The 18,750-nt window shown below is 46.7% G+C and overlaps 1 protein-coding gene across 1 annotated transcript; it reads left to right on the top strand.

The window, feature by feature from the left end:
* Positions 1–1,678: 1,678 nt before the first annotated feature.
* On the top strand, positions 1,679–16,937 carry CNMD (chondromodulin). The gene is made up of 7 exons (XM_030475994.1): positions 1,679–1,929; positions 2,365–2,499; positions 4,848–4,988; positions 8,096–8,209; positions 10,852–11,005; positions 12,305–12,507; positions 15,038–16,937. The coding sequence occupies exons 1-7, from the start codon at positions 1,858–1,860 to the stop codon at positions 15,251–15,253; spliced, it is 1,035 nt and encodes a 344-aa protein (XP_030331854.1). The 5' UTR covers positions 1,679–1,857; the 3' UTR covers positions 15,254–16,937.
* Positions 16,938–18,750: the final 1,813 nt, after the last annotated feature.

Below are 18,750 nucleotides of genomic sequence, written 5' to 3' on the forward strand. Positions count from 1 at the left end.
AAGGTCTGATCATTAACGACAGCAATCGACGGGAAAGATGAATTTGGGTTGAAGGGAAGGAAAATGGGGATCGTGTCTCTGGGATTCAGTTCCTAAGCAAGCAGACACAAGGTGATCAGCGGGGCCTGAGTTTCCTCTGCTTTTGTGCAGCTTGATGATGATTTTTAAGCTACTGATCACATCAGTGAGAGGATTTAGACATGAATAACAAGGCAGATTTTTGCAGCTATGGGTGCAGAGGAGAGGCAGATGTAGGAAATCAAGGATACACAGGGCTGGAATGAGCTGCGGTGGGATGAGTTTGTCAGCTGGCCTCTGCTGCCACCATCCCAGATGGGGGGACATGTCTGTAATGTGCAACAACTGAGCCAAGAGACATCGACCTGACAGACGAGCAACATGGAGAGGAGAGGGGAAATATCAACAGAGACTCATCCTTTTAAAGAAAAACACTGCTATGGCAGAGCTGGTGAGCGTAGGCACTGCTCCAGCACGAGATGGTTCCCCATGTGTCAAGGGCTCCCCAGTTTAACAGCCCTGCCCTCCAGTGCCGTGGCCTGCCTGGGTAACTGAGCAAGCAGGGCAAGGCAAGGCAGGTCAAGGTACAACCCAAATCTCTGTCCTTCATGCTCTTACTGCAGTTATGTTTCTTCCTCCAGTCCCAGCCTTACAAAGGCTCCTGTGCTCTGTATTTGAGAGTCAGCCCCAAAAGGGGTCCAGCACTGTTTATTTTCCAGCATCAAAGACTGCACACACAGACACACATGTGCATGTATGTACAGGCAGGACATCAATACGGTGCATGAAGGAAACATAGATGCAGATACAGAGACAGACACACAGACACATGCAGCCATTCCAAGCCCTTAAAAGCTTCCCATCTACAACACCAGAACGAGCAAACACATGCAGATGAACACTCCTGCCAAACTTCCTGTGATCCTACCACACTTCAGATGCTCAAAAACCCAACCGAGCATTGTGAGTGACAAGAAACAGAAGAAATCCCAGGGATGTGTCCACTTCAGAGGTCAAGTTGCAAGGTAACCATGACCTTTTTAAACAGGGAAGATTTATATTAGATATTAGGAAGAAATTCTTCCCCGTGAGGGTGGTGAGACACTGGCACGGGTTGCCCAGAGAAGCTGTGGCTGCCCCATCCCTGGCAGTGTTCAAGGCTAGGTTGAACGGGGCTTGAAGCAACCTGGTCTAGTGGAAGGTGTCCCTGCCCATGGCAGGGGGTTGGAACTGGATGAGCTTTAAGGTCCCTGCCAGCCCAAATCAGTCTGCGATTCTATGAGAAGATCCAGTCACCGCCCTGGCCTTGCCCCCACTAAGCCCATCTCAGGCCTGGGCTGGCTGCTCTGCTTCCCAGGCTGGTACAGGGTGGGGAGCCGGCCCTTTTGCTTGTGCCACACACCGGGTTGTTTTGCAGAGCAGTCACCCAGCAGCAGCGTCAGCTCCAGCGCCTGAGGATTCCTGTGGCAAGCACAAAAAAGCCGTCAAAACGCTGTTCTATTTTAGAAGCTGCTTTTTACGACGGCTGTCTGCCTGCAGGGGCATCTCTCCTCTCTCTGCGATGGTGTGCGGGGGGTGCCTTTCCCCTGCTCCCCCGACTCCCCCTGTCTCCAAAGCTGGAGACAAGCCCCGGGGATGTGTTGGGGGAACGGGGCTGGGACGGGGTGTCACGGTCCGACGGCTGCCGGGCAGCTCAAGGGGCTCCTTGTGCCGGGCAGGGGGCGGTGCTGCCCTCCCCGTCGGGCCGGGGCGGGCCGGGGCGGTGCTGCCCCCCGACGGGGCCGGGGCCGGGAGCGGGAGCGGGAGCGGTGAGGGGCAGCTCTCCCTCCCGCCGCAGCCATGGCAGAGGGCTCCGAGAAGGTGCCCATCGCCCGAGTGGGGCCTGACGATGTGGAGCAGTGCCTGCCGCCCGTGAGTGCTGCCGGGCGGCACCGCCCGGGACGGGACGGGACGGGATGGGGGACAATACGAACCGGGTCGGGTCGGACCGGGACACAACAAGTTGGAAAGGAACAGGACCGAGCGGGTCTGGTCGGGACGGGACGGATCGGGACAGAATGGGTTGGGATGGGTTGGATGGGATCGGGACAAAACGGGTAGGGGTGGGCTGGGACGGAACGGCATCGAACGAGTCGGGACCGCATGGAATGGGATGGGGTGGGTCGGGTCAGGATGCAACAGATCGGGACGGGACAAAACGGGTCGGGTCAGATCGGATCAGGACCGAATGGATCGTAATCGGGTCGGATCAGGATGGGTCGGGTCCGGTCAGGACCGGGACGTGGCGGAAGGAGGAGGGGGGGCAGGACGGGTCCCTGCCCGCACCCAGCCCCGCGCTCTCCGCAGGCGTACGCGGCGGCGGTGCCCCCCGGGCCGGGGCGGCTGCTGAAGGCGGGGGCCGCGGTGCTGATCGCCGGAGCCCTCCTGCTCCTGGCCGGGGCCATCGGCGCCTTCTACTTCTGGAAAGCCACCGAGCGGCAGGTGAGCCCGGCAGCACAGCCCGCATCGGGATGGGGCTGCTGGTTGCGTGTACGGGAGAGGCACAGCTTGGGAACGCTTCCTGCGAGGTCCAAAAAGAGGTCTTTAAGCAGATCTTTACGTTTTTTTCCATGCTTTCCGAAAAAACAACCCAACCCAACCCCATAATCATTATCTTCACTGGCTCTTTGGATGGAGCCTCCTGGAAGCACATTTCTTAATGAACATGAAACGTATCTTTGGGAGCACAGACACTACATTGATTTCTACTCGCAAATCCACAGTGAACTCAAACCCCAACATGTCCCCGGGGCTTCACAGCCTGGGCACACTCCAGCTCTGAGGACAAAACCAGCATTGACATGTGTAAATTCCTTTTTCACATCCTCTGCATTCTTGGTCCAGATCCTACCTGGCCCCTCAAGTATGTCATGCTATATTTAACCCCTTAACAGGAACCTTTATTTGGCTCCGGTGGTTCGCACGACTGTGTGCACACACAGGCATTTACTGTTAGCAGCTGTAGAGTGGTTTGTAAAGTCATGATAAGTTCTATTACTTACATCTTGTGGGGTACATGATAAACCCATGTGCAAAGAACAAAACCGAGAAGCTGCTGATCAGTTTAAATCCCAAACTTCAGCCTGTTAGAACATGTTAATATATAAACTTTTCTTTCTGTTCATGTCAGATTTTTGTTTAAATGATATTTCAAACACGCTGGTGCACACATGAATGTAACTTGCTCTGGAAGTGTGACTGGGATCTTTGAATTTATTTTGGAAGTGGTTTTGCACCACCTCCAGCCTCGCGCTGGTTCCCTCACGGAGAGCTTTGTGTGGATCCCAGCAGCCAGAGCAGAGGTTCCCTACAGGATACACCCACACACAGAGGGATAACACAGGCAATCAGAAAGAAACCAAGAAGACAGCAGGACATGTTGCTGACCTCCAGGATGCTCTCCAAGAGCCATTGGCTTCTTCAGGCTTTTGAGAGTGGAGAGGGGTGCAAATAGGAGGGAGGGGGGATGGCAGATTCAGCTCTGACCAAGTGGCTGCATTTGCCACGTACAAGACAAAGTTTCCTTCGTTTTATTACTCCCATCATCTAAATTCTGCTTTGCAAAATGTGGCACGTGCTTCATTGTCATTAAGCGTCAAAGTTGATCTCCAGGTGAAGACACCAGGAAAGCTTAGAGTTACTTTTCCAAGCTGCCTTCAAACTCAGAAGGTGATACTGGACTTGCAGATGTTTGGGAAGCAGCCGTAAAGATTACATCTAGGGTCATTGATAACAACATTCAGGCAATTTAAGAGTTATCTTTATTTTAAACCTTTACATTCTCTCATAACTGACAAGGATAACAGAGTCTCAGCCCTAGCTCAGCCCCTAGCAGGGGTGGCCATGTACCTTGGCCTGGTTTTATGGACCACATCCAACAGGAGTCCTAGACAGAGCAAAATATGGGACTGAATCTGTTTAACTGAGGAACCATAAATCTTTAGCACCTCAGACTTTCCTGGGCGAAGGTAAGAGAAGAAGAAATTTGTCTCTAGCTGTCAGTGTAAATTTTTCATTAAAATGCTGTAAGGCTTTTTTAAGGCCAAGAGTAAACTGCTGGTGCAGCACTTTTAGCAGAGCTGCACAGGAGAATCACAAACTCCCTCTGCAGATTGTGGTCCTCCTGCAAATACAAACCACGCTGCAGCTTCCCTCATTGAAAATGGGATAAGAGCAAATACGCTGACAAGGAAAATACGAGTCTATACAACTTCACATCCAATTTAAACAACGTTCACATCCATTACAAGCGGGGAAGCTTGTTCATATTCAAGAGGAACCTGTTTTCCTGCACCTCAGCAGAACATCCTAAGAGATAAATAGGGTTTGGACTCCTTCAGAGTGGGATGTTTCTGCTCTCCTTTGGGAATCACGCCAGCATAAGCAGCAATTCCTAAAATAGGACCTAGAAGGTTTTTAAGTTGGAGTGAGCTGGGATGCGGACTCACCCCACATTGGTTCTGAAGTAAAACTCCCTGGAGCAGGGACCTCAGGAGGTCTCTAGTCCCACCTGCTGCTCTGAGCAGAGACTGCTGCGGGGTCAGAGCTGGTTGTTCAGGGCTTTATCCAGCCAGGCTTTGAGAACTTCCAAGGATGGAGACTGCACCACCTCTCTGGGCAACCTGCTCCACTGACAGCCTGCCCCGAGGGTGAGGTGTTGCAGTAACGTGGTGTTGGTTGTTGGAGGGTTATCAAATGCCTACAGAAACACAAGTTAGGAGCTGAGCAGGGATCTGACAGTCAGGCAATAAGCAATTACTGTTGTGCTGCTGCTCTTTTATTGATTCCAGGTGTACAATGTTCACTACACTATGAGCATTAATGGAAAAGTACAAGATGGATCAATGGAAATAGATGCTGGAAACAACTTAGAGACATTCAAAACTGGAAGTGGGAGTGAAGAAGCTGTTGAAGTTCATGATTTTCAGATTGTAAGTACCACCACCTTCAGATTCTAAGTCCCTCACATGACATGCTCCAGCACGGGACCCTACCCTGCCCTGACTTCTCTGCCCTGTCAGTCTCAGGTTCCAGCCCCCAGCTACCCACACAAACATCCTTGCTCTCCCAGCTTGCTTTCACAGCAAGACAGGCAGTTTCCTCCAAAACAAAGTCTATGTTCCTTTGGGAATAGGCCGTGCCAGGTCCCACTCCAGTAAGCAGCATGGATTAGGCTTTGTCAGGTTTGGCTCCACCTAATACCCTGCATTTTCAAACCACTGAACAGAGCTATGCATGCCTTGGGGGTCTTGACAGAAAAATGTTCTGGCAGGCTGTGACACAGCCCTTGCATGATTTCACAAAACCACAGAATGGTTTGGGTTGGGAGGGACCTTAAAGATCATCCAGTTCCAACCCCCTGCCGTGGGCAGGGACACCTTCCACTAGACCAGGTTGCTCAAAGCCCCGTCCAGCCTGGCCTTGAACACTGCCAGGGATGGGGCAGCCACAGCTTCTCTGGGCAACCTGTGCCAGTGTCTCACCACCCTCACAGGGAAGAATTTCTTCCTAATATCTAATCAAAATGTCCCTTCTTTCAGTTTAAAGTCACTACTTCCTGTCCTGTCACTACATGCCCTTGTAAAATGTCCCTCTTCAGCTTCCTTGTAGGCCCTCTTTAGGTATTTCATACTATTTGAACTGGAAAAACCACCTCCCCTTCCCCAAAACATCATAATTTTAGGAGCATAAGGTCAACACAGTAAGCCAAGTAGACACCAAGGAGAGACCACCATGCAGTGCTGGACCTAGGCAGCTTCCTCTTGTCCAAGATAGGGATGGGAGCTCTCCCTGGCTTGGCCTGGGTTCATCCCCAGGGGAGAGGACGGAGGCATTTAGCATAGCTTATGCATCCATGCACCAAGCACATGGTGCTGGGCCAGTTGGGCTGACGGCAAACACATCTGGGTACCCCAGCAACTTGGCTGTGGCTGCTCTGTGCAGAGCCTTGACTAATGGATGCCAAATCTCAGCAGAGCTCAACAGCTGGGATAGAGTGGGATAGAGTGGTTCATTGAGATGCACCACTTCTGAGCTACTAAGGGCACATCTATTGATGTTGCAGAAACCTACTTATAGAGCTCAGATCCTGCAATTAATATTCTTAGGTGTGAAACACTCAGTTAAGATCGGTGTTAAGTCCCCTGTAAGTCAAAGCAGCACCTAAAATAAAGATGCTGTTGCTAGGAAGCCTTACCCAGGGCTTCTGGAGCAGCCATCTTCCCCTTGCTGACTCTAGAAAGATGAGGAAATTCAGCTCCTTGGCCTCTCAGCAAGTACAAACAAATCCACGCCAGGAGACCCAGGACCCCGACTTTCCCAACAGCTGCATTTCAGCCTTTATGAAACTCCCATTAACATCACCATAGCAACATTATTAGCAGCTGGATAAGAACACCCACAACCAGCTCTTCTCATTTGCCTTCACCATTCCACATCTGCACAAAAGCACCAGCCCACTGGAGAGATGCTGAACTGGTCCCCAGGTTGAACGGGGCTTGGAGCAACCTTGTCTGGTGGAAGATGTCCCTGCCCATGGCAGGGGGGTTGGAACTGGATGAGCTTTAAGGTCCCTTCGACCCAAACCATTCTGTGATTCCATGATACTGCCTCCATGCACGGTGCTGGTAAACTGCTGCCTGCCACGACCAGGTCAGAAATCAGCTCCCAGAACCAACCAGCCAACACCACCATCCCAGGGATGGTGCCGCTTGTAATTACAACAGACCAGAGACAGGCTCAACGGGAGAGAGCAGAGGGATGCTGCCAGCTGGGTTTTGAGCCAAGAATGCACATAAAGGAGAAAGAAATTGGAAAGATGGGCTTCCAACAGCCAAGTATTGACAGCTTGGATTGACTGGCAGCGCTTGAATCATTGCATGGTCAGTGAAGACTGGGATTTGGCAATATTGGGATGCTCTTTGCATACTCAGTACACCACGAAGTCTCATTCCCTTGTGCTCTCATCCCTGCACAGCCATTCCCTCTCTCACTGCTTTAGAATTAGTCACTTTGTCTTGATGAGTGCCTGCCCAGCCGTACAGGACTTGCAGGCACACAGGATGAGACTCAGGTGCCTCAGTAGCATCCGTCTCAAGCTGCACTAGAAGCCTGTGGTATCCGGGATGCCCGCACGAGGCAGGTGAGAGGGGTCATGATGACACCCATCTCACCCTGTCCTGGCAGCTAGAGGCTGGGCAGAAAAGCAGCACACCTCAAATGGCACTAGATAATAGTACTTACGTGACTGAATAGAGCTTGTGCAACCCTAGGAAAAACATGGAAGTTTTGCCATCTACAATGAGGCATCTAAATTCATAACATAAAAGAGCTCTTTTATGGGTACCCAAAACCCCATAGTTTTTGAAGAAACACAAAAACTACAGACAAGGTAGTTGATGCCCAAGGTGCTGGCACACGACTGGGAGGTACAACCCAGGACTTATGGGAGACCTGCAGCCCTCTGGAGCTGCTGGGATACCCTTCTCTTGCTTAGAAGTAAACTTTCATCTAGGTTTACGCAACTGCATTTTACCCTGGTAGGCCAGATGAAGGAAGTCCCACACACAGATTTCTGTACCAAATTCCCCATCATGAGCTTCCCCTTGCTGTCACAGCCACTTATGTGTATAAATCGGACCAAGCTGCCCCCACATTCCTGTAAATCTGTGTCATCGGGGTACTGCACCACCAGCTAACACAATTTGAGGCTGCCTACAGTAGGTGTTAAAGTTACAGTTCAAAGCGTGTCAACTAATTCTTTAACAGAACTGCTCCAAGTAGCCTACAGCGGGCATGGAAGCACTTACATAAAACACCCCCATCTTTCAGAAATCAAGAGAAAACTTCTAGCCCCATTTGACTAAAGTTGTAAAGCTGAAATGACAAGGGAAGAGCGTTTTACTGCATTTGGGCTTAAGTCAGATTTAACCTTCAGACTAAAAACTCAGTGGGAATTTTAGCAGTGCTTGGATGCTTCCTTGGGGGCGGTGGGGAGCTGGAGGGCTGTGCACAACCCCCCTGCCTTCTGCTTTTACAGGGCATAACTGGGATCCGCTTTGCTGAAGGAGAAAAGTGTTACATCAAAGCTCAGCCAAAAGCGCACGTCCCCGAAGTTGATGCTATGACTAAAGCGAGCCTCTCGTCTGAGCTGGTAAGGGGTTTATTTAAAAACAAATCTTTGTATAGAAAGGGTCTTGAAAAGGTATTTAAATACAGATAAGGATTACACTTGAAAGCCACTGCGGATAGTGGTAGGGTTGTTGAGGGTAGGGTGGGATAGGTGAGGGTTCACTGTTTGCAAGGGGCTTCTGAAAGATAAGAAAAGCAAGACTGATGTCAGACACGTCACTGTGCCCAAGGCATCGTGAGAGGCTGCAGATTAGTGAGTGGGGGAAGCCATAGACCAGTTTTCACCAGATCCATAGGAGACCTCAGGGACAAGAGCATCTGCGTGAGATCAGGCTGTGCACAAGCCTGGGAGAGCATGGAAGAAGCAGCTGCTTTAGTCAATATGAGGAGGGGCTGCGGTAGATATCAGGAGATTTCTGTCAGCACTCTTGAGCAAAAGCAGGGACTCCATCACTCAAGTCGTCTAGAATAGTCAACAAAGTTGAACTGTGGAAAACATTATTGCAAAAATTCAGGTAACTCGGAAGAAATAATAGTTACCAAAAATGAAGAATTTGCCTTCTTCGATGGCATCAGATTTCATTTTAGAACATGGTGTTAACTAGATTTCATGGAATCTGCATTGCGACCACCACAAAAGCTGCGGCTCTCATCCAGATACCACCAAACCCTCTCCTTACCACACATCTGTCAAAAAGCCTATTGCTTTAGGTGCAGACAGCCTGAGTTTCCCAGAGCTCGGACCCCCAAGCCCATTGCTCACTCAGGAGTGGCTCCAGTGACTTCACTACAGCTAAGCCTGGATGCTGGCAGGGGCCCAGTCACTGGCAGGAGAGCACAGGAGAACCACAACCCCTTTCCCTGGGTTGTTCCGAGAAAATAAGAGCAGATACAATTAGCTGGGAGACAGGCACCACTAAGGCTGCACCTACCTGCAATGGTGCTGTGACTACTAAACATCTACTTTAAAATGCAGGGGAAAAAGGTTGCTCTAAACCCAAGCAGCAAGGCACCAGCAATGTTACAAAGCCCCCTGAAATTGGTGCTTTTCCGTGATGGGGAAGAGATCTTGCCAAATTCCAGGCAGAGGCCCACATCTTTCCTGCTTTGCTTTATTTTAAAGCCAGGCTGGGCTTCTTGACTTCATTAGCACTACTGCCTGAAGTCAAGCTTTCAATTTGACATCTTTTTGTAAGAATGAAGTCACAGTCCTGAAGACGTTATCCTTAAATAGTCACAAAGGTATTTCTAACCTTCTACCTGGTGACAGTAAACCTGTTTCCTTGTCCTACTTTCTGTGCATCAGCTACACAACCTCCGCAATAAACTGTATGCACCAAAGCCAAAACAAGCAGCCAACTAAGTCCTACTATTGCGATACTACCCTTTCCCTGTTGCTTGACTTTCCAGGTCAGATGTATGATGGGAATGGCAAAGTAGTATTTGTTTTTCCAGAGCAAGTCCCCTCTCTGATATGCATGTATTTAGGAGAAAGTATGCATATGCCACTTTCTTACAACACATATCATAACCAACACTGCCTACAAAAACAGTTGACTAAAATAAGCTTTCATAGCTACCCAAAACTCTGGCTGCTCACAAGCCAGGATCATCTCAAACAGAAACAACAGATATTTTTATTTCTGAAAACTAGATTCAGATATTTCTGATGCTGATAAAAGCTTAAGTGGGAGAACATAAATAAAGAGCACTTCTCACTAGACAGATTGGATAGTGAACTTAGATGACTTGAGACCTACAAAAGAAATCAATAAACACGCTAAAGAACAACAGCTCGACAGAATAAATTGATCTAGTCAGTTATATAATAAGTTTTGATGAGGTTTAGGGAAGCAATTTAGAGTTTTAACTTTGAAATCATACCGGTTTTCATGACTGAAAAGTTGGGTTTCTTTTAATATTTCACTGTTGCTATAAAATACTTACACATTTTATGTAAAATAATACTTTGAACTAACAAGTTTAAAGAATCAATCACTGGCATTTTCCTACATTACTTTGAAGATATAAACCAAAAACCTGCAGGGTACACTTCAAAAAGGCAGGCTCCTTTAACTCACACTTCAAGCTTTTGGTCAATTGAATTGCTTTTACCAAACAAGACCTTTAATCATACTGATAACGTTGACTTAAAACTGGAAGCTGGAGCAGTTCTCAAGCTATAATCCATTCTAAAACTTCCGAACAAGATTTTTGCCCCCCTCCCTATCGTAAATCTATCTTGGGAGTACATCAAATGAGAACGGGGCATGGTAAAAGATGAGGGGTTTGTTTTTAGCTGGCGTATTTCATTGCTGCTTTGCTGAAGGTGGCAGAAATCTACAGTTTCTACGACCTGAAAATCCGGTGCTTTGGGCTGAACACTCTTTGACACCTAGTCCTCGTACACAGGGCAAAAGCTTTCTGAAAGATGGGTGAAATCTTAGCCCCAGCAAAGCTGACAGTAGTTTTACCATTCATTTCAGCAGTGGCAACCTTTATTTAGGCTTTGGCTCAGTACAATCAGTTCACACTCATGAGATACAAGGATGCTCGGTATTAGCTGCAGCGGATGATTATACAGGTTGATGCTCAAGAATCAGCAGCAAGCAGGCACATGACTGTTCACTGAGCAGCAAAGGATTTATGCTCTTCTATTTGCAGGAAGATGAAATCATGCCTGTGAGATTTGACGAAAACTCCCTTATCTGGGTGGCTGCAGATGAGCCTATCAAGCATAACAGTTTCCTAAGCCCTAAAATTTTAGAGCTTTGCAGGGATCTTCCAATTTTCTGGCTGCGACCAACATATCCCAAAGGTAACACTTCTTCTATTTGAAAAATGTGTTATCCCTCCCTGCATCTAAACGCCTTCCCCAAACTGGGTTTGCCACCAAGACTTGCACATATGGGAAACCAGGATCCTTTCCTCCCTTTCCCAGCCTGTTTTCTCAAGCCCTCATGGGTGAGGGCTGAGATTGCATGTTTGGAGTTTATTCACACTTATTAGACTTTTTTTATACTTGTATTCCTCAGACAATTTATACAGCCCACGTGGATGACTTGCTGGGAGATGAAACCAGAGAGTTCCGTGTATTTCTACGGAATCACAGAATTGTTAGGGTTGGAAGGGACCTCTGGAGATCATCCAGTCCAACCCCCCAAGGAAGGACAAGACAACAGCTTGAACTATCCCCCAAAATGTTTAGGCAGCTGACACCAAGTAGCAGGAACACTGTACCTGGCCAACAGTTGGGGAATATCCAGCTCCTGATCTGGGACCATAGGCTGTCCTGTTTCCAAGCCTGATTCAGGACGTCAGGGAGTAGAAGGAGATGCTTTAGCTAGGCAACTGTTGGATGATGTTTATGAGGTCCTGGGGGCAGCCCCAGGACTGAAGTGCTCCCATCACTCAGACTCAAGCTTAGCAAAAATGCTCAGGAGTCCCTGCAGAGAAGGCAATTTCTCCAAGTGACTTCCAGGCCTGGGACGAGAGGAGAAGGCTTGAAAAGATTTGCTCTCCCTTGGTCCAGTTAGCATTAGAACACTTGGAGTGGGGGGAAACAACATTTGAGAGCACCTGTGGATCCAAACTGCCCATATTTTCCACTTTTCTCATGACCTTGCATATCTCACTGGGCAACAAAAGAGCAGTATCCATGCTGCTTCCACCAGGTTCACCGGCTGCCCTTGGGAGTAGGGCACTAGTCTGTCACAAAAGCACCTTAAAAAAACTAAAATGAGATGCTTACGACTGGACTTGTGAGTGCTGGCGAGTGCTGCTGAGCATCAGTGATCACAGGGTGGGTAAAAAAACCACCACAACAAATCTCCTCCAGTCTGTTTTGCCTCAAAGGGAGGGGAAGGGGGAAGGCAGGCAATCTCACCCCCCTTTGGACTGATACCGTCTGCAGATACAACACAGGAAGGCAAGAAGCTCCCATGGGGATGCTCACCAAGTCTGCCACCACAGTTTGGACTTTCCTTCTGCCTCCTACCCTCCCCTTTTTTTATTAAAGAAATTCCTGAAACTTGAGATAATGTGCATATAAATATGAGGACAGGCTGAAGATAAAATTAATCTTATGATTATAATAATCTTGTGGTTATTTCTGCAGATAACCAAAGGAGAGAAATTAAGAGAAACAAACGCCAGTCAGAATCAAACTCTGATATGGAAGATTTGGAAGCTGCTGGTGAAGAAGTAAACACCAGGTCACCCACCATACAGCTGACTCAAGAGCTTGATCACCAGCCTAATGAAACCAGGCCAATGGGACAAGAAACCGACCAAACACTTAATCCAGACAACCCCTATAATGTAAGTATTTGCACTGTAATCTTCTTTCAGAGACTGAGACTGTTGTAGACAGGTAATACTGATGGATGAGGGTTTTTTTTGTCTTTTTTATCTGCACAGTCTTTGCCTGTTACAGACTTGTAATACACCTAAGCTGAAAATAGTCTTCCTCAGTCCTCCTCGCCTTCCTCCATCCTAGTTTTCATTAGATTTCAGTCTCAAACAAGCACGAGTGCTTGAGGTGGCAAGCGCTCAAGCTTGCCAAGCTTGATTAAGGCAAGCTGATGCCAAGCTGCTTTTCAGGGTTGCCAGATCCATACAGAAGCAGCACTAGAGAGACCTGACAAGGATAACACCTTCTGAAAACAAACCAAAGCTGGTCTTGATCAGATAGCTGAGCCCCATCATTTACTGACAATGTAAAGAGAGTCCAGTAGCTAGAAACAGAATCACAGGATAGTTTTGAGTTGGAAGGGACCTTCAAAGGTCACCTAGTCCAACCCCCCTGCAGTGAGCAGGGACATCTTCAACTAGATCAGGTTGCCCAGAACCACATCCAGCCTGGCCTTGAATGTCTCCAGGGATGGCAGATCTAACATACTTTGCCCTCAAATAGAAATTAGTATCAGAAGTGACTACTACAGAGGAAAGCAGTAGTAGTCTATTTGCAAAGAGATTAGGGTTAGGCCAGGTAAATCTGTTTTCTCAGCCTCTTCGCTATGAGGGTAGATGACTCCAGTTCTAGCATGCAATTCGCAGAGGTGAACATGTTTATAGACAGCAACAGCGGCTGGAGAATGACTACTGCAAAACTCATCCCGGCTCTTTGAGAAAAAGCAGCCCACAGAAGGAGCACAGGAGCCTCCCCGCTGTGTCCCAACACCTTTTCCACGCTGCAGGAGAGCTGGCTGTACAGTAGGCACCTTCCAGTCTACTGCACCAGCGCCAGACAATTTACACCCACCATTTGGTGCAGCAGGAGTAAGTCATTTTAATACAACACTGTCACAAGATAAATGCCTCCTGCTTTGGAAAGAAGTCCTGGCTTTGACTTGACATTTATGCAACAGCAGGAGATCATTATAGTGTGACAGCATTCTGCCGAGTTGACATCCCTTAATTAAACTTAAATTAATCACTCCAAATAAAGTGGATCTAAATTGACTCTCCCACGAGGTCAGTGAAACAGCAGCAGCACTGGAATTCAACTTCTCCTCACAGCTGCTAACGTGACCATGTCCATGGGGTCCGAGCTGCCCTGTCTACGGAGGGCAGCAGCAGAACTGCCACAGGTCTGTTCTTCCAGCCATAAGGCCCTGGACCAAGCAGAGAATGTCCAGTCAGATACGGTCACCAGGCTCCTCTCAGCCTCAGGGTGGGATTCACCTTCAGTTGCTGTGTAGATGCCTATATCCAAATTTTCTCTATAGACCAATTCGTCCGATTCAAATGGATGTTTAATTACACTGTAAGTCATCCCTGTAGGATGAAATGAATTCTCTCTAAAGCTATTTCTCTTCATCCGCTATGAGGAGAATCTGGACAATGAGCTCAGGAGTAGAAGTTCACACTGCAGGTACCTGAATTCAAGGATGATGAATCCTATCCAACGACATGACACCTTCCCTGCTCTCAGGGCTGGGAATGGGACACTGGGGGCCTGAACAACACTGAGCTGTCACTAGCATCCTGTACAAGCCCAGACAAGAGATGGCACCTTTCTGTGCCTCACCTTTTCAGTGTGCTGCTAGTTTTCTAAATGGAAAACGGTCACATGAAAGCCAAGTGTTACTCCAGCATTTGCTTTTTGCTCCTGCTTTTCGTGAAATAACACCAATGGGGAAAGAACAATGGAGTTTCAAAAAACAGAGTACCTCCAGAAAGAAGGAAAGGAATTTTGAAGGGTCAAGGCAGTAGCAAGAGCCTGCTTTTACATATTTTATGCATAGCTTGCTCTATGTAGCAGAAACAGAACAGGCAGAATTCTCACTGTCCACAATGTGCCTAATTATGGCAGGGGGGGGGGAAAAAGGCAGACTGAAAGAGAAGGGAGAAATCCTCAGAAGACTGCAGGGTAGTAGCACACTGAACAGCTTCCTGGGACTGCTGTAAAAAGCATTAAAATACAAAAATTAAAACAAAACATCAGAACCACAGCATACAACTTCAGACATTGTCATCTACATAAAAGACCCAGATAACTGTCTTGAAATCTCTTCTGTCATTAGTATTTAAAACTTAGAGGAGTTTACTGCTGCTGGATCTTTTGCAGGGGCTGTAGAAGAAAATGTAATGAAGTTAGAGTTCCCTGTTGTTCCTTCCATCTTACACAGGTGATTGCACCAATTCTACACTTCTACGGCAAAACAAAAAGGAGGAAAAAAACCCCAAAATGCAGTGGTCAGTTAGTGCAACTAGTGGGAGTGCTGTTAACTGCAACAGGACTGAGATTTCAGTTTTTACCCTTTGTAGGGTTTACAGGAGCATCGGTGTATTCTACATGCTCTGAGAACGAGAGCACTGGGATGACATTTACCATTTTACATTTCAGCAACTGGAAGGTGAAGGGATGGCTTTTGACCCCATGCTGGATCACCTCGGCGTGTGCTGCATTGAATGCAGACGAAGTTACACACAGTGCCAGAGAATCTGTGAGCCTCTCCTGGGCTACTACCCGTGGCCTTACAACTACCAAGGCTGCCGTACCGCCTGCCGAATCATCATGCCCTGCAGCTGGTGGGTTGCTCGTATCATGGGTGTTGTGTGAGGAAAAGCAGTCAGAGCCTTGACAAAATAAGCAGGAATGCCATGACAAACTGGTAAAAGCTGCAACCAAAGCAGCAGTACCAATCCTGGCTTTTAAAAATCAAAGTGTGTGTTACTGCACCAGAAGCAAGGTCAGATATTCGAACTGCAAATAAAAATCTTAAGTTAATATTCCATTAGCTTTACAAATGACAAGGGTATACTAGCTCTTACTGAATTAAAATACGAAAACATCCCCCAAAAAGACAGTATTAAACTTCGCTCACAAACTGGTTTAGCAGTCCATAAGCTTGCTCATAAATCCAAATTCAGCCTTTCATAACAAAACCCTCTCTTCTTTCCACGCTACAAGTGAAAATTTACGTCCAATTAGGCAACTAGCTCAACTTGTCCACTTGGGAGTACCTTTCATCCATGTAGCTTACTTAAATAAATCACAAGTTAAGTTGCTCCCCGTTGCTATTCACACTGAGTTGCCAGGTCATTATGAATGGTTATAAACCAATTACAGCATACCTTTCCCACAAAGCTGCTCCAGGGGACACGGGAAAGCACCCATTGTGCCGAATCGGAAACAAACAGCGGGAAAAGGGGCTGCGGAAGGGAATGTGCGTGGCCGCAGAATCAAAACCCTTCGCACATCCCAACATCAAAGAAGCCCCAGCATCAAGAATCTTGTATCCATGATACCACCGTAGTGTCTAACAAGTATCTGCTATCCAGCTACGACAGCAGAAGTATTTACATGCAGTTGCAGACCAAAGAGTCTCAAGGCCTCTCAGAATCTACAACGGCCACTGTATTTATAAATCCTTGAACTAGACACTTCTGACACAAGATTTCAACCCCTCTTTATTCCACATGGTAGCAGCCATTCATGCTAGCTCCTTCAGCTTTGCTGAAGCTAACCTCCATTCCCCACAAGAGAAACTGCTTACCAGTTAGGAGGAAAGAAAAAAGAAAGAAAAAATAAGGGAGGATTTCCAACCTCAACCTTTTGCTTAGGCAAACTGCAATTATTAGGATTGATCTTACTACATATTAAACCTCTAAGAAAGGTACTAAGCTGAAACACTCCCAAAGATGGAATGACTTAAGGTACCTAGCCTTGAAAAACAACAATAAGAGGTATTACACTGCCCTCATGCATACTATACATCTTGAACCCTACCAGTTAATGCAGCCATCTACATGGGCTTTATAAACAGAATTGTCTATTTTTTTCTTGAAGTTCACTTCCATTTTTGTGACTAAACAGCTCTTGAGATCTTGCAAGCCCAGTAATGTTATTAACACTGCGTGACACACAGAAAAGAGGAATTAACTTGACATAATCATGGCTTAAAGAAAATAAAGGCAACCTCATGTGGAATGCTAAACTGCATATCTAAAAAGCAAAGTGTTAATTGAGACTGAGAATAGAATTCAGTATTTTGTTCTATTGTAGCCTTTTTTTTTTTTAATAGAAGCTTCACCTTCCCTTAATCTGAAGAACAGACTTGCTTTGAAATATTTAAATTAAAAACTTCTTAAAGTGGGATTTCAAGGCCTGTTAAATTTGAGTTTCTGCTTTTTAAAAACAAAATGACCTTGATCATTATGTTGTTTTAGAAGTACGCCATTCATATGCTTAGAAAAAGTTTTCCTTTCTTTTTTTACTGCAGATTAAACAAATACATTAAAAAACAGCAACTGCTTTGTGCTTTTTTCAATGTAGAAAGTGTTAACGGTTAGATTTGATGATCTTAAAGGTCTTTTCCAACCTAGTTGATTGATTCTATGATTCTATGTTCAAGAACTGTCTGGAGAGGAAAACGAGGGGATTGGCAAGTGAAACACTGAAGGCAAAGAGAAGGAAAAGTGACTGCCTGTATGAACTAGACTGCTGCTGCCTTTGGTATCTAAGGCCACCTTGCAGCAACCCATGACCTGCTTCTCCCTGTCCTGCTCCCCCAGTAAAAAACCAAAGTCTCCTTCTGAAGATGGAAGGATCTTGTAGGCGATTTCCATGCCTACGGGTTCTTAACAAAATTAACTCTTCCTAAACAGAAGCTTGAATCAGTTGTTTTCTAGAGGCAGTCACAAAGTATGTAAGTAGTAAAAAAAGCACCTACTCAGGGATGTGTTGAGCTGTTATGTACAGCATGTATGTCTTGAGGATTCTTCTGCATGCTCCACACCAAGAAAGCCCCCGTGATCGTAAGAGCAGCAGATACACTACTTACACGCTCTGTGACTAGTGAAATTGCCGGAACTACGATATTGCCCAAGTACAACCCAGAGGGCACAATTTATCCATTTCCAAAAGATATTCAATAAAATGCCTTCCCCAACTATTGGTTCAAGTAAGCAAAATTTGTATTTGCCTACACACTGGATTCAAAATTAAAAAAATCGAAGATCTCTTGCTACGGCAAGGTTGACAAACCTTATTTAAGCCCAATTTCTAATTTTGAAGGCAATGTTCTGAGGGAACACAGGAATGACAATAAAACCAATGATCCAACAGCATGAAAAGACGTAGCAATATTCCCTGCAGTGGTGGCTCAGGCTGCAGTTCTAACTATCTGCAGCGATCCGATTCACTACCGCACACAGCATTTACTACAACTGTTGAAGACGCATTTTCCACCGCCACCACATAATACTTAACAGACTGAAGAGCTTACAACATGTCTGCATTTGGGGAGGTGATACTTCACCCCTACTTCAGCACGCATACATTAAGAAAGTTTCAGTGAAGACCAACCACTTGTTCCATGCAGTGCAAAAACCCAAACCAATCAACCAACCAAAAAGACGAAGAGAAGCATAAAACTACAGCTGGCAAAGAAGAGATTGTTGATTTTGCTGACTGGCACATCGGGGTGGACAGAATCTCTGCTCGGCGCTAGACTGAACCAGCAGCACCATCATCTCCTTCCGAGATGCTCAACTGATCTTTTACCAACACTGTGCATATACCAAAGGTGGGAGAGGCAGTCTTAAGCCGCAACACACGGGCATTTTCTATGACCCCCAGAACAGTAGCAGAGTAATCCTTTCTATGATATTAAATGGGAAAGCTACTGTTACCTCTTGCTTTCCTGTTCCTGTATTTGCAATAGGACTACAAATCAGAGCACTGAGGTGAAACTGCCTTTATTTTCTGGACTATCTAGAGATGACCAAAAGGCTTAAGGAAAAAAGAAGGCCTCAAGAGAAGTTTTAACACAATTAAAACATCATCCACTCTGCCCCTGTGAGCAGTTCTCTGCCTTCAGCCAACTCGTTGCCAGTATTGCAATAAATTCCACTCACCCTCTCTAGTCCTGAAGGAAATTTGTGTTGTCACTGTTATCCTTCACAGCCTCTATTCAGCCTTCAAGCTCCCTGATATCCTCCTCTTGTCTTAGGGCTTCTGGAACCATTCTGTGCATGTGTTTTGTCAAAAGCAAAGCATATACTGTTCAGAAAGTTCATGAAGTACCTTCCCCCCCACTTTATAAGGGAATTTTG

The sequence above is a fragment of the Strigops habroptila genome, chromosome 2, assembly GCF_004027225.2.
Source record: "Strigops habroptila isolate Jane chromosome 2, bStrHab1.2.pri, whole genome shotgun sequence".
In the NCBI taxonomy this organism is placed as follows: Eukaryota; Metazoa; Chordata; class Aves; order Psittaciformes; family Psittacidae; genus Strigops; species Strigops habroptila.